Source organism: Pecten maximus, chromosome 11 (assembly GCF_902652985.1).
Source record: "Pecten maximus chromosome 11, xPecMax1.1, whole genome shotgun sequence".
Taxonomy (NCBI): domain Eukaryota; kingdom Metazoa; phylum Mollusca; class Bivalvia; order Pectinida; family Pectinidae; genus Pecten; species Pecten maximus.
Genome location: NC_047025.1, coordinates 15,971,852 through 15,987,197, shown reverse-complemented (window position 1 = coordinate 15,987,197; position 15,346 = coordinate 15,971,852). Strand labels below are relative to the sequence as shown.

The following is a 15,346-nucleotide window of genomic DNA, read 5'->3' as shown; positions in this document are numbered from 1 at the left end:
TCAATTGTCAAAATCCAAGATGGCTGCCTGTCGGCCATGTTGTTTTCCGATTGGTCTCAAAATGCAATATGCATAACTAGGCAATGAGGGGAACCTGCATATGAAATTTCAGAAAGATCCCTTCATTACTTTCACAGAAATAGCGATAACAAACTTTAATTGTCAGAATCCAAGATGGCTGCCTGTCGGCCATGTTGTTTTCTAATTAGTCTCAAAATGCAATATGCATAACCAGGAACAAAGAGGAACCTGCATATGAAATTTGAGAAAGATCCCTTCAGTACTTTCACAGAAATAGCGATAACAAACTTCAATTGTCAAAATCCAAGATGGCTGCCTGTCGGCCATTTTGTTTTCCGATTGGTCCCAAAATGCAATATGCATAACTAGGCACCAAAGGGAACCTATATATGAAATTTGAGAAAGATCCCTTCAGTACTTCCTCAGAAATAGCGATAACAAACTCAAATTGTCAAAATCCAAGATGGCTGCCTGTCGGCCATGTTGTTTTCCGATTGGTCCTAAAATGCAATATGCATAACTAGGCACCAAAGGGAACCTACATATGAAATTTGAGAAATATCCCTTCAGTACTTCCTCAGAAATAGCGATAACAAACTCCAAATGTCAAAATCCAAGATGGCTGCCTGTCGGCCATGTTGTTTTCTGATCGGTCCCAAAATGCAATATGCATAACTAGGCACCAAGGGGAACCTACATATGAAATTTGAGAAAGATCTCTTCAATACTTTCTCAGAAATAGAGATAACAAACTTCAATTGTCAAAATCCAAGATGGCTGCCTGTCGGCCATGTTGTTTTCCGATCGGTCCCAAAATTCAATATGCACAACTAGGCACCAAGGGGAACCTACATATGAAATTTGAGAAAGATCCCATCAGTACTTTCTCAGAAATAGCGATAACAAGCATTGTTTACGGACGGAGGGACGGACGGACGGACGGACGGACGGAGGGACGGACGGACGGACGACGGACCACGGACGCAGGGCGATTTGAATAGCCCACCATCTGATGATGGTGGGCTAAAAATCTTAAAAACAATAAAAAAAAAACACGCATGAAACAAAGTCAGATCTTTTATTGCAAAATCTTAAAGGTTTAGCACAATTGAATCATGAATATATGTATCCAATGACATATCTATATGAACGAAACTCGCGGCAGTTTCCGTGATACTGAAGACAGCTTGTATACATATACTGAGGCAAAATGTGCAGTAACTACCTCCCAAGTACCCGTATGCAACAAAATGTTTGATAGCTTGACCAGGAAAATAATTTGAGACAAAATCTCTTTTTAGGAATAACGGAAGACGGCACAGAAATAATAAATAAATCCAATAAATTGTAACATTATTATATTTTGTCTGAGAAAGAACACTTCACTAAAGTCATCCTCACCTGACAGTATAAATAAGAACAGTTTTAGAGCACTTGTGTAAATATTTATAAACTCACATTTGAAATAAAATTACAACACAACCAATACTACAGGCAGTTGAATCACAGGAACAAACATTAAATCATCGGAAAGAAAACAGGAAAGGTATGAAAAACTTAACAAGGATTTGGAAAAGAGATGAAGATTGAGGATGGCTGATGTGTAAGATGAAATTGAGAGTATCCTGATAACAAAACAATCTAGATACAAACATTTCTTAAATATTCATCAAAAATATACTAACAATGCTTAATGGATATATAATAAAATGTTCTTACCAACTACATGCATTGGAAATTACATATAACAGAACATAAAAGTCCACACAACCTACACTAGTTTCCCCTCAGCAGACATTTCTGTCACTAACAGATCATGGTTTCCCCTCAGCAGACATTTCTGTCACTAACAGATCATTCTCCACAAACTTTCCCAGACATTGCCCACACTCCAGGCTATCATCAATTGTCCATGTCATCTAATGTGAATTTGTATAAAATTGAGGAATTTCGTGTATTGGCCACTTCTGCACAGAACAGGCCCTCTGAAGTTGTCAGTAGGCCTATGATTGGTGACTTATCTGTCACCATGGCAACTGTTTCAGGAATTTGGCAAAATAAATATTTACAAAACACAAGTTAATATTTGAGGGTGAAATAACACAAATTGATAAAAAATTGCTATATACATGAAATAGAGCATTAATTTCCCATGTTTCCAAGGTTACCTAACTTCAAGGTCATTACAGCAATACATCCCCATCAAAATGTGGATGGAAATTTGGATGCTTGGAAATTAGTAGTGTTGAGAAGTTTTGCTTCTTTGCCAGAGGTAGATATAAAAAGAAATCAACATTATACCACGGTATTTCAATTTCTGGTCAATGTAAATCCCCCAGGTTACCTGCAGTCTAGATTTAAATCCACATCATCTCATCGCCTGTGGAGATTTTTTTTCTTTTGCCTTAAAAGACTTAAGGCAGCTCATGCCAATGTGGGTGTGAGTTGAAACATGAGAGTTATCTACTCTAAAATCTATTTCCACCTTTGAATTTCTATGACTGATTTCCAAATCAGAGTGTGTATAGTTACAGAAAACTACTTCATGTGTTACTTGTTCACACATTATCCTGTTCACATCTTACATATAGCTCATAAAACAAGAATGATAAAATTTTGCATATTACATCATTAATTAGAAAGTAAATTGATTTTAATCACAAGCAGCAGTAGGTACTGAAATCTGGTAAACATTTATATCTCAACAAAATCCCTCTCATCATGTATCAAACCCAATCTCAACAACTACCTATTGAAACAACATTCTTGCAGCCATACATCTTGTTTCATAATAAAAAAATATTAAGGTAGATATTATGAGTTGGTTTGTTTAGAAAGTACATGTACCTTTTTTTGTCACTGTTGAGATATTTGTTGACAGACTTTTTTTTTTTTTTTTTTTCATTGTTTTTATTTTATCTACTACCCGGCAACCACAGAACTGGATGGGATATAAAGTTTAGATAATACAAATCTCTTTATATATGTAAGTATAGGAACTCTTTACGTCAAAGCTCTAAAATTCTTAACTGTATTTTGATGAAACCTAATAAAAGCACACAACTCTTGAGGACATAGTCAATGTTTTACAATGATACTGAACATGCACACAAACGCACACGCAAACAAACTGACACCACATTATATCTATGTACAGAACTTGGGGGCCTGGTGTTGTCTATAGTCCGCAGGAACCCAGGTCTCGCCAAATAATTTGCATTGATACACATGCATCAGTGAAAAGGCAGTCTTAACACAGGTAGGACTCTCCATCCAATAATTCCACAAATATGTACAATAATAAAATAATTCTCTTTTTGATGTTCAAAAAAATTATGAGTAAACCAGGTATACACAATTCTAATTACAATGCTTTCTTTTCTTGTTATAATAAAATTATTCTTTCCCCAGTTATTCATTGATACATCTCCCCAAATCAATAACATGAGGTCAAACCTGGATGACCTTTTGGTAAGCCAATCAACTTTAAGAATTGATAGATTTGAAAGTATCTGAGCTAGATATCATTATTTTAATTACCATATGTACAAACTTGACCGGGCTTGGCTTTATATGTGATTTATATCAGCTATATTTACATGTATTAATGACAGGTGGAGCCAATAACAATTTTCTCCGTATACAGAGATTGATTCGGGGGAGATACATTTTTGTATCCTCTATTCTAACACTCCTGGTTTTCATTCACAAAAAAGTGCAGGAAATACTTCACTCATATCTACGAACAAGAAAAATAATGGTTCATAAATATAGACAATATGAGTATGAAATATATCTAACCAACTTAAAATAAAAGTAAAATTTGAATTGAAATCATGTACTAGTGTGTACTGAAAACTGGGGAAGGGGAGTAGAGGTCAATCACAACAAGGGAAGAGGCCAATTATTGTAAGTCAACCAGTTCCGCCCTACCTTTGGCTTCAAAAGTTGATAAACCCAGTTTCTTCGGCTGTTGTGACTGACTTCTACTTACATATAGCTCTTTTCTATCAATCATACTGCATACTTTAGGGTATATGGACGGGAGGCACAGAAACTTTTATCCACCTCTAAAGACAACTGTGTTGGCTCAATCACCCCATTTTCAAAAAACTGAGGAAGTTCTGGGAGAAAAAATTATACAGAGTGACAAAATTATATATATATATCTGTATGTCAAGATGTTGGTGACATTTGTTTGTAATCCATTCTTTGATCACTGATTGTTTTAACATTTGATTCAACCTGTGACAAGTGGTTTGTCCAGTTCATCCATGTCATGTTGTCTGTGGAAACAGTTGATACTACATTTGTTCAATCTCTGACCAAATAATTCCTGAAAGTAGAAAATAAAGCAAATATAACTAATTTGAACCTATGGACTATACTGGTTAATTGTGTTTAATGTCCTTATGGAAAGTGTAACACATTCCAAGTACATGTATATATATAAAAATTGGTGAAGTGGCTATTAGGACTTAAAGATTCTATAACACCATTTTCATATACAAAATATAGAGGGAAAACGAGATAGAATTTATATACGAAATATAGAGGGGAAACGAGACAGAATTTATATACAAAATATAGAGGGGAAACGAGACAGAATTTATATATAAAATATAGAGGGGAAACGAGACAGAATTTATATACAAAATATAGAGATGGTACAAGACAGAATTTATATACAAAATATAGAGATGGTACAAGACAGAATTTATATACAAAATATAGAGGGGAAACGAGACAGAATTTATATACAAAATATAGAGATGGTACAAGACAGAATTTATATACAAAATATAGAGGGGAAACGAGACAGAATTTATATACAAAATATAGAGGGGAAACGAGACAGAATTTATATACAAAATATAGAGATGGAACAAGACAGAATTTATATACAAAATATAGAGATGGAACAAGACAGAATTTATATACAAAATATAGAGGGGAAACAAGACAGAATTTATATACAAAATATAGAGGTGAAACAAGACAGAATTTATATACAAAATATAGAGGTGAAACAAGACAGAATTTATATATAAAATATAGAGGGGAAACAAGACAGAATTACTTCAGAATGCAATTGATTATTCATTCATATTTAAATTAAAATATAAATTGAGAATCTCAAACTTCATTTATGATATTGATGGTTGTAATTTGACTTTAATACATGTAAATTGTTTCTGTTTTCATTTTGACCTTGTAACAATTTGAGGTAAATGCAAAAAGTTAATTGATTATAATGCATTATGTATTTCCATTCTTCTGACAAAAATATTTTTACCTGTGTATTTTGACACTGACCTAAGCAAGACAGACTTTACTGAACCATATATTTGGGATCTCAGAATACTTTTTTTTCTAAATCCTCCACTTTCTAATAAGTTGCATTGAAAGATATCTGTGTTTTGTTGGTCAACATGTGGTTTACAGGTTTTCTGGGTCATAAAATTTCTATCTCTAGCCAAGAATTTCTGAGTGTAAAACCAGAACAGCCAACAGTAGGGCATCTTAAAATATCTAAAATCATCTCTGCTTCTGTCAGAATCACCAATAAGGATTTCTATCCTGGTGAACTTCCTATCTACTGTTTATTTACCAGCTGTCAGATCAAAGGCTGGGCAAGATAAAATAACAAATTCTAATATTTAAAAGTTTGAACGACCTCTAGTTATAAATACCAATAATCAAAGTCAATTCTGACAGAAATTTCTCCTGTCTATAACACAATATTAAATACTGACAGAAATGTGTCCTATTTATACCACAGTAATAAATTCTGACAGAAATGTGTCCTATTTATACCACAGTACTAAATTCTGACAGAAAGTTATCCCGTCTATACCACAGTACTAAATTTTACAGAAAGTTGTCCTGTCTATACCATAGTACTAAATTCTAACAGAAATTGTCCTGTCTATACCATAGTACTAAATTCTGACAGAAATTTGTCCTATCTATACCACAGTACTAAATTCTGACAGAAAGTTGTCCTGTCTATACCACAGTACTAAATTCTGACAGAAAGTTGTCCTATCTATACCACAGTACTAAATTCTGACAGAAAGTTGTCCTGTCTATACCACAGTACTAAATTCTAACAGAAATTTTTCTCTTACCCTGGACAAGGATATCCACAATTTTAGCAGTGTGAGATTTTCTTGTCTCACCCTAGGTTGCTAGGGTGAGACAAGCTACAACAATTGCATTTCGTCACGTCAACAATACCATGACGTCACGGCGACAATACAATGACATCATGCCAACAATTCAATCATGTCACATCAACATTTCCTTGCATTGATGTAACGTCCATATTAGACGGCAAGCCTCGTGTTTGGCAACTTAAGAATCTTCCCCCTCGGGTTGAGATTCCCGTCTCAGCTTCCAGGGGTGAAAGATTCTATTTGTCCTATCTATACCACAGTACTAAATTCTGACACAAACAGATGGTTTCCTGTTGGAATCTAACACAATCATTCCCCAACACAACACAATGAGGTCACATGCTAAACTGCTTAGACTTTTAATTGTGTCAGTAATATCTTTTTCTGCTTTGATAAATGTTTGATATAATGTACTATGATGTATGGCCTTCTAGATATACAGCCATATCAAATTTAATACTAGGCTGTGATTTTAATGGAAATCTTTGATAGATAATGTCTCTAAGCTCCTGAAAATTTCTCCTTCACAGTAAAAATCAGTTTTAAGACTGTACTTGTATGAGGGTTAATAAAGGAAAATGGGAAAAACAGGAGGAATGTTTTAATTAACCTTATTAATCAATGGGCTAATGAATGTGGGTTTACTCTGTATGAAACTAATTAAACTCATAATCAGTAGATGTAAAACTGGCCTTGAAATCACCTGCTGTAATTATAAGTCACATTCCTTCAGTAAGTCACCAGTATCAAACCTCTGAATTTCTATAAACTAAAAGTCATAGGCACAGTGGAAAATCCCATCCTTCACATATATATGTATTATATTTATGATATATATAATACAAAGACGGGCAATCGGTTGGGACTGTGTCCCGTGTCCCTGTGGTCATCTGTAGTCAAATCTTACATTGCTATAAACAACATGTCTTCAGTAGTCAAATATTTCTACAGCCAATAAATTAACTGTAGACAGTTTCAATATTTCTATACATGCCCATATATGGAATATCAATGGAATCAATATCAAATGGTAACAATAGATAGATTATGTTGCCATTAAAGTGATGATATGATATTTATATGTGAAGTGTGGCTCATACATCAGACAATACAAAGATAGATAAACGTACATATCTTTATATGACCTTTTACCTTTTGCATTAACATGTCTACCTGTTATATTTCCACTAATCTATGAATTCATGTAAATATAACACAACTTCATTACAAAGCAAGCTGTCCCAGTATCAGTTTGTTTGCACGGTTTATCGCCCTGTGAACAGCCGGATCATTCTGAGGCAGGGTCTCCTTGTAGTAGTTGGTGACTACCTCACTGAACAAGGTACGGGAGGCCTGTTGCATGCCATCCAGAGCAATTAAGGTAAAGTGTCTCACCCAAGGCAGCCCAGTATCAGGGTGAAAATAAACAACTTTATAATTGTAGTAGGATGGTACCCAGTGGTAAAGAACAACCCTGGTCCTCACTTGGTGTTGAACCTATATATATAAGGCTGTGAACATGGCTGACCTTTCTACTAAGTTAACAACTGACCATCACCACACCAGTGGAATAGATCAACAGTTATCACCACCCTGGTCCTCATTTTGAAAACATGACATTGCCAGGATCCAGATTTATGTAACAGGAGTCATTGATGAGGCAGAAGATGCTACACTTCCGAATGTTACATAAAGGTTTCTGATGTTTGTTTTATATTTGATACAAATAACATAAGCTCATGAGAGCTATTATCATGACAATTTATTTTTTTTTACTTTATAAAATGCCAATTTGTTCTTATTTTCCCTTCATTTTTATCAATCTAGAGATCTCAATTCTGTCCAAACTATCGTTTTCTCTTGTCCTTACTGTATATCATAACAATAGATACGATATTTTATCTTGTCGTTACTGTATAACAACAGATACGATATTTTATCTTGTCATTTCTGTATAACAACAGATACAATATTTTATATAAGTCCAAACGATCTCAGACCACGCGACCTGGAGGCAGGTAAGAGAGAAGAGGGCCTGCTTTATTCAATAGATACAACACAATCCAACTCCCATTTAATAAACACTATTACAACACCAGATTGTAAATAGAGTCATAAATGTGGAAATGATGATATTTCAAAAGAAACTCAGTAAGTCTTAGTATGTTTATTTCCAATGTGGAGGGCCATTGAGTTTGTTTTGATGTTAGAACCCCCACAGTTTCTGGCCCACAGCTGCAGGTCTGTGCAGGGGATGCATAGCTGTTTATAATCTGGTGTTTAAGTGTACCTTATTGATAGATATGCAGTAGAGATTTATAAACCATTAAGATGAGAATTTCTGGTCTTTGGATAAAGCAGGGATCATGGGAGACTCAACTCATAAACCTACTACTATACTGCTGGCCAAGACACCTTACACAGCCATAATGATGATTTTCAAATACAAATGTATTCCATTTTGAATAATTATGACAATTAGCATCCATTTTTCTACCTGATGCATTTATCAATCCCTATATCTTTGTAAATGTAGGAATTGAATGACATTGAAATTCCATTAATTCAACAAAAAGTTTGGGTTGAGAGCAGTGTAACTTGTTTATTCCAAAATTATTTGGAGAAAATATGTATATTCAAAAAATATTTTGATAGAAAATTGTTAACTCAAAAGAATGTTTGGACAAAATATGTTTGTTCAAAGAATTTAAGGAAAAAACAAGAGGCCCAATGGGCCTGTATCGCTCACCTGGCTCTACAGCAACTTTGAAGTTGATTGAGGTCATTTCTACAGATACTATGCTGATTATCATAGTAAGCTAGGTTTATTCATATTAATAAATTTTCTAGTCATTCATTCCAGCATTCTATTGGCCTAATATCAGGTCTCGGAGGCTCTTGGCTATCACAAAATTATTGTTTACAGATTTAAGCCGATTTCACCCCTTTGACCTTGAATGTAGGTCAAGGTCATTTATTTGAACAAAATTGGTAGCCCTTCATCCCAGTTTGCTAAAAGCCTAATATCAAGTCCCTGGGCCTCTTGGTTATTAAGGAGAAGTCAATTGAAGATTATAGCCTATTTGAACAATGTGACCTTTAGTGACCTTGAATGAAGGTCATTTATTTGAACAAACTTTGTAGCCCTTTACCCTAGCATGCTACAGACCCAATACCAAGTCCCTGAACCTCCTGGTTATTGAGAAGAAGTCTTTTGAAGATTATAACCTATTTGACCTATGCGACCTTGAATGAAGGTCAAGGTCATTTATTTGAACAAACTTTGGAGCCCTTTACCCAAGTATGCTACAGACCAAATACCAAGGCCCTGGGCCTCTTGGTTATTGAGAAGAAGTCGTTTGAAGATTATAGCCTATTTGACCCATGTGACCTTTAGTGAAGGTCAAGGTCATTTATTTTAACAAACTTTGTAGCCCTTCACCCCAGCATGCTACAGGCCCAATATCAAGTCCCTGGGCCTCTTGGTTATTGAGAAGAAGTTGTTTGAATGAAAAAGAAGAAGTTGTTTGAATGAAAAAAATGACGCCGGCCGGCCGTCGCACCACAGCATAAGCTCACTTGCCCTTTGGGCAGGTGAGCTAACTAGCGGAAAAGAATTAAAACATGAACACAGAAATGTGTTTAGCCCCAGGAAAGGATTGTACAATATGGTTTTGATACAGGGAAAATTAAAAGGGCCAAAAATGTTTAAATATAAAAGGGGCACATTTAACTACCTATTTTTCTGTTTTTTACTTCAGGATACTTTTTAAAGAACCAGTGCTCAGCTCCTCATAGGAATCTACATATATATTTTCTTTTCTTCAGAGTAAGATGAATCCCAGAGATTTGAAGGTCCACCAGCAGGGCTTAATATGCAATACTACCAAAATATCTCAAAGGATGCCAAATATTGATGTATCAATTCTGAATTTCATAGCTTGTGCCAAAATTTGAACCTGGAGGTGTTGGTATGAAAAGTAAAAAACATTGACCTTCCGCTTACCTTGAAAAAATTATCAATTAATTATAAACAGACTGGTGTTTTACTTCGTAACACTTATATATGGAAACTTTATCTTCACAGAAAAAAACTCAGTATGGCATCCCTAGGCCACTAAAACTTCACCAAAGAAAAAATATGCAGTATAAAAAAATGAATCAATATTGTGTGTTTTTTTCTTTTTCTAAATAGTCTTTATACATAATATTAAATAAACAGGATCAAGTGTGTTAGGATGCAGCTTTAATGAGAGATTTGGGAAGATATTTAACTGTACATCCAGTAAATCTCATTACATAACTGTTACAGCGATAAAGTTTAAATATTATCTACCCAAAAAACAGAGGTTTTATCATGGATCAAAATTCATTTAAATCTTTTAATGAACCCCCTCCCTAACCCAGCAGGTACTTGCTGTTTTACCTCTTAATGTCAGTACACATCTATATTCCCATAAACATCTGATTCAACGATCACTACACCTTCATGGGAATATCAAAATATTGAAATCAGTTTCTGCAGAGTGCCATTAATTTTTGTTTTTGAAACAAGCCAGTGGTGTACACAACATCACAGGCTAAGGTGAGGTATATATAGCAAGGGGAAGCCAAATATAGATCAGCGACATGTGCCAGGGACTGGGTGCTGAGAATGATGGGGTTTTGGTAGAATGATAAACATGATATGTCACACCAGGCCTGAATGATTACCCAACATAACCTGGCAGAGGAGGGACTTTACCCAGCAGTGAACAAACTTTACCCACATTAGAGAAACTTTACCCAGCAGGGGAGAAACTTTACCCAACAGTGGAGAAACTTAACCCAGCAGGGGAGAAACTTTACCCAGCAGTGGAGAATCTTTACCCAGCAGTGGAGGGACTTTAACCAGCAGGGGAGAAACTTTACCCAGCAGTGGAGAAACTTTACCCAGCAGTGGAGGGACTTTACCCAGCAGTGGAGAAACTTTACCCAACAGTGGAGAAACTTTACCCAGCAGTGGAGGGACTTTAACCAGCAGGGGAGAAACTTTACCCAGCAGTAAAGAAACTTTACCCAGCAGTGGAGAAACTTTACTGAGCAGGGGAGAAACTTTACCCAACAGTGGAGAAACTTTACCCAGCAGTGGAGGGACTTTAACCAGCAGGGGAGAAACTTTACCCAGCAGTAAAGAAACTTTACCCAGCAGTGGAGGGACTTTAACCAGCAGGGGAGAAACTTTACCCAGCAGTAAAGAAACTTTACCCAGCAGTGAAGAAACTTTACCTAGCAGAGGAGAAACTTTACCCAGCAGTGGAGAAACTTTACCCAGCAGAGGAGAAACTTTACCCAGCAGGGGAGAAACTTTACCTAGCAGAGGAGAAACTTTACCCAACAGTGGAGAAACTTTACCCAGCAGAGGAGAAACTTTACCCAGCAGGGGAGAAACTTTACCCAGCAGTAAAGAAACTTTACCTAGCAGTGGAGGGACTTTACCCAGCAGTGGAGGGACTTTAACCAGCAGTGGAGAAACTTTACCCAGCAGGGGAGAAACTTTACCCAGCAGTGGAGAAACTTTACCCAGCAGTGGAGGGACTTTACCCAGCAGTGGAGAAACTTTACCCAACAGTGGAGAAACTTTACCCAGCAGTGGAGGGACTTTAACCAGCAGGGGAGAAACTTTACCCTGCAGTAAAGAAACTTTACCCAGCAGTGGAGAAACTTTACTGAGCAGGGGAGAAACTTTACCCAACAGTGGAGAAACTTTACCCAGCAGTGGAGGGACTTTAACCAGCAGGGGAGAAACTTTACCCAGCAGTAAAGAAACTTTACCCAGCAGTGGAGGGACTTTAACCAGCAGGGGAGAAACTTTACCCAGCAGTAAAGAAACTTTACCCAGCAGTGAAGAAACTTTACCTAGCAGAGGAGAAACTTTACCCAGCAGTGGAGAAACTTTACCCAGCAGAGGAGAAACTTTACCCAGCAGGGGAGAAACTTTACCTAGCAGAGGAGAAACTTTACCCAACAGTGGAGAAACTTTACCCAGCAGGGGAGAAACTTTACCCAGCAGTAAAGAAACTTTACCTAGCAGTGGAGGGACTTTACCCAGCAGTGGAGGGACTTTAACCAGCAGTGGAGAAACTTTACCCAGTAGTGGAGAAACTTTACCCAGCAGTGGAGAAACTTTACCCAGCAGGGGAGAAACTTTACCCAGCAGTGAAGAAACTTTACCCAGCAGTGAAGAAACTTTACCCAGCAGGGTAGGGACTTTACCCAGCAGGGGAGAAACTTTACCCAGCAGTGAAGAAACTTTACCCAGCAGGGGAGAAACTTTACCCAGGAGGGGAGAAACTTTACCTAGCAGGGGAGAAACTTTACCCAACAGTGGAGAAACTTTACCAAGCAGTGAAGAAACTTCACCAAGCAATGTCTAAAACCAAAATCATCTACACCAGGACACTCTTCTTTCACCAAACAAGTATTCACCATACCAAGGGAAACATGCTCAGCAGCCAAGTACTTACCCTACAAAGGGAACCCTACTTTCATCAGACAAGTACATACTCACCCTTCCCAGAGCATCATACTTTCATCAGATAAGTAACCCTCCCCAGGGTACCTTACTTTTGTCAGACAAGTACTTACCCTCCCCAGGGTACCTTACTTTTGTCAGACAAGTACTAACCCTCCCCAGGGTACCTTACTTTTGTCAGACAAGTACTAACCCTCCCCAGGGTACCTTACTTTTGTCAGACAAGTACTAACCCTCCCCAGGGTACCTTACTTTTGTCAGACAAGTACTCACCCTCCCCAGGGTACCTTACTTTTGTCAGACAAGTACTCACCCTCCCCAGGGTACTTTACTTTTGTCAGACAAGTACTAACCCTCCCCAGGGTACCCTACTTTTGTCAGACAAGTACTCACCCTCCCCAGGGTACCTTACTTTTGTCAGACAAGTACTAACCCTCATCAGGGTATCTTACTTTTGTCAGACAAGTACTCACCCTCCCCAGGGTACCTTACTTTTGTCAGACAAGTACTAACCCTCCCCAGGGTACCTTACTTTTGTCAGACAAGTACTAACCCTCCCCAGGGTACCTTACTTTTGTCAGACAAGTACTAACCCTCCCCAGGGTACCTTACTTTTGTCAGACAAGTACTCACCCTCCCCAGGGTACCTTACTTTTGTCAGACAAGTACTCACCCTCCCCAGGGTACCTTACTTTTGTCAGATAAGTACTCACCCTCCCCAGGGTACCTTACTTTTGTCAGACAAGTACTAACCCTCCCCAGGGTACCTTACTTTGTCAGACAAGTACTAACCCTCCCCAGGGTACCTTACTTTTGTCAGACAAGTTCTAACACTCCCAAGGGTACCTTACTTTTGTCAGACAAGTAGTTACACTCCCCAGGGTACCTTACTTTTGTCAGACAAGTACTTGCCGCCCCCAGGGTACCTTACTTTTGTCAGACAAGTACTAACCCTCCCCAGGGTACCTTACTTTTGTCAGACAAGTACTCACCCTCCCCAGGGTACCTTACTTTTGTCAGACAAGTACTCACCCTCCCCAGGGTACCTTACTTTTGTCAGAGAAGTTCTAACCCTCCCCAGGGTACCTTACTTTTGTCAGACAAGTACTAACCCTCCCCAGGGAACCTTACTTTTGTCAGACAAGTTCTAACCCTCCCCAGGGTACCTTACTTTTGTCAGACAAGTACTCACCCTCCCCAGGGTACATTACTTTTGTCAGACAAGTACCCACCCTCCCCAGGGTACCTTACTTTTGTCAGACAAGTTCTAACCCTCCCCAGGGTACCTTACTTTTGTCAGACAAGTACTAACCCTCCCCAGGGTACCTTACTTTTGTCAGACAAGTACTCACCCTCCCCAGGGTACCTTACTTTTGTCAGACAAGTACTCACCCTCCCCAGGGTACCTTACTTTTGTCAGACAAGTACTAACCCTCCCCAGGGTACCTTACTTTTGTCAGACAAGTACTAACCCTCCCCAGGGTACCTTACTTTTGTCAGACAAGTACTAACCCTCCCCGGGGTACCTTACTTTTGTCAGACAAGTACTAACCCTCATTAGGGTACCTTACTTTTGTCAGACAAGTACTAACCCTCCCCAGGGTACCTTACTTTTGTCAGACAAGTACTCACCCTCCCCGGGGTACCTTACTTTTGTCAGACAAGTACCCACCCTCCCCAGGGTACCTTACTTTTGTCAGACAAGTACTCACCCTCCCCGGGGTACCTTACTTTTGTCAGACAAGTACTCACCCTCCCCAGGGTACCTTACTTTTGTCAGACAAGTAGTTACACTCCCTCATGGCCAAAGAATCCTGCTACAACTAAGTTAAAATTTTAATCAAGAACTATATAAAGTAGATTTGCCAATTCAACCTTTTATGGTCATCCACTCAGCCCCTAGGATGGTTAGTTTCTAATCTTGGCTTTAGCTTGCTGCAACGTGTCCATTAGTTTGAGAAATAAAATTGAGATCAACTATACCAATTGGATGCCTCTCAATCTAAGAAGGTGTAACCCCTTAATTCTACTAAGTTTGATCCATCTGTCTGTAGACTCTAAGTAACCACCAAACTTAGTTGAAATCTGCTTAATAGTTTGGGAAGAAATGACATTTAGTGCAAAATTGAAAGAAAGTAGAATCCAAATTGCCATGTTTTGGAATTGTACTCAGTTTTTCTTTCTAATATTACTGACTTATAATTTATTCAGTAGCTGGTCGTATTTTGCTTTATTTTTAAATGACTAATACTGACTCATCATTTTAAATTCTCCAATTTCTGACATCTATGTTTAAATCTACACATAAAATGTGTGCAATAAAATGTGATATCACCTAAAATTCACATTTAACCATATGATCATTCATTCACTACTTTTTTTTGGAAACTTAAAATCTTGTCTGATTTTAGCTAGAGATAAATCAGTATGTGTCTACAGGGTTGGAATAACCTAGATCTGTTTTGAGATTTAACTTGCACCACTGGTACCACTTTGATACAATTGAGGCTGAGTTGCCGATGGTTACCAGGGGCATGTACCATAAACATGCTGCGGAAACATGCTGCATGTAAAAATAAATTGTTTATAGATAGAAAACATCAGCTTATATACATTTTACCAATAGAATAGG

The 15,346-nt window shown here is 37.7% G+C and overlaps 1 protein-coding gene across 1 annotated transcript in view; it reads right to left on the bottom strand.

Moving 5' to 3' along the window:
- Nucleotides 1–1,083: 1,083 nt before the first annotated feature.
- LOC117338347 (lysosome membrane protein 2-like) overlaps nucleotides 1,084–15,346 on the bottom strand; it is a 78,704-nt gene continuing 64,441 nt past the window's right edge. Inside the window, 1 exon segment of the mRNA XM_033899672.1 lies at nucleotides 1,084–4,357. Coding sequence (XP_033755563.1) covers nucleotides 4,262–4,357 — 96 coding nt within the window. The 3' untranslated portion in view covers nucleotides 1,084–4,261.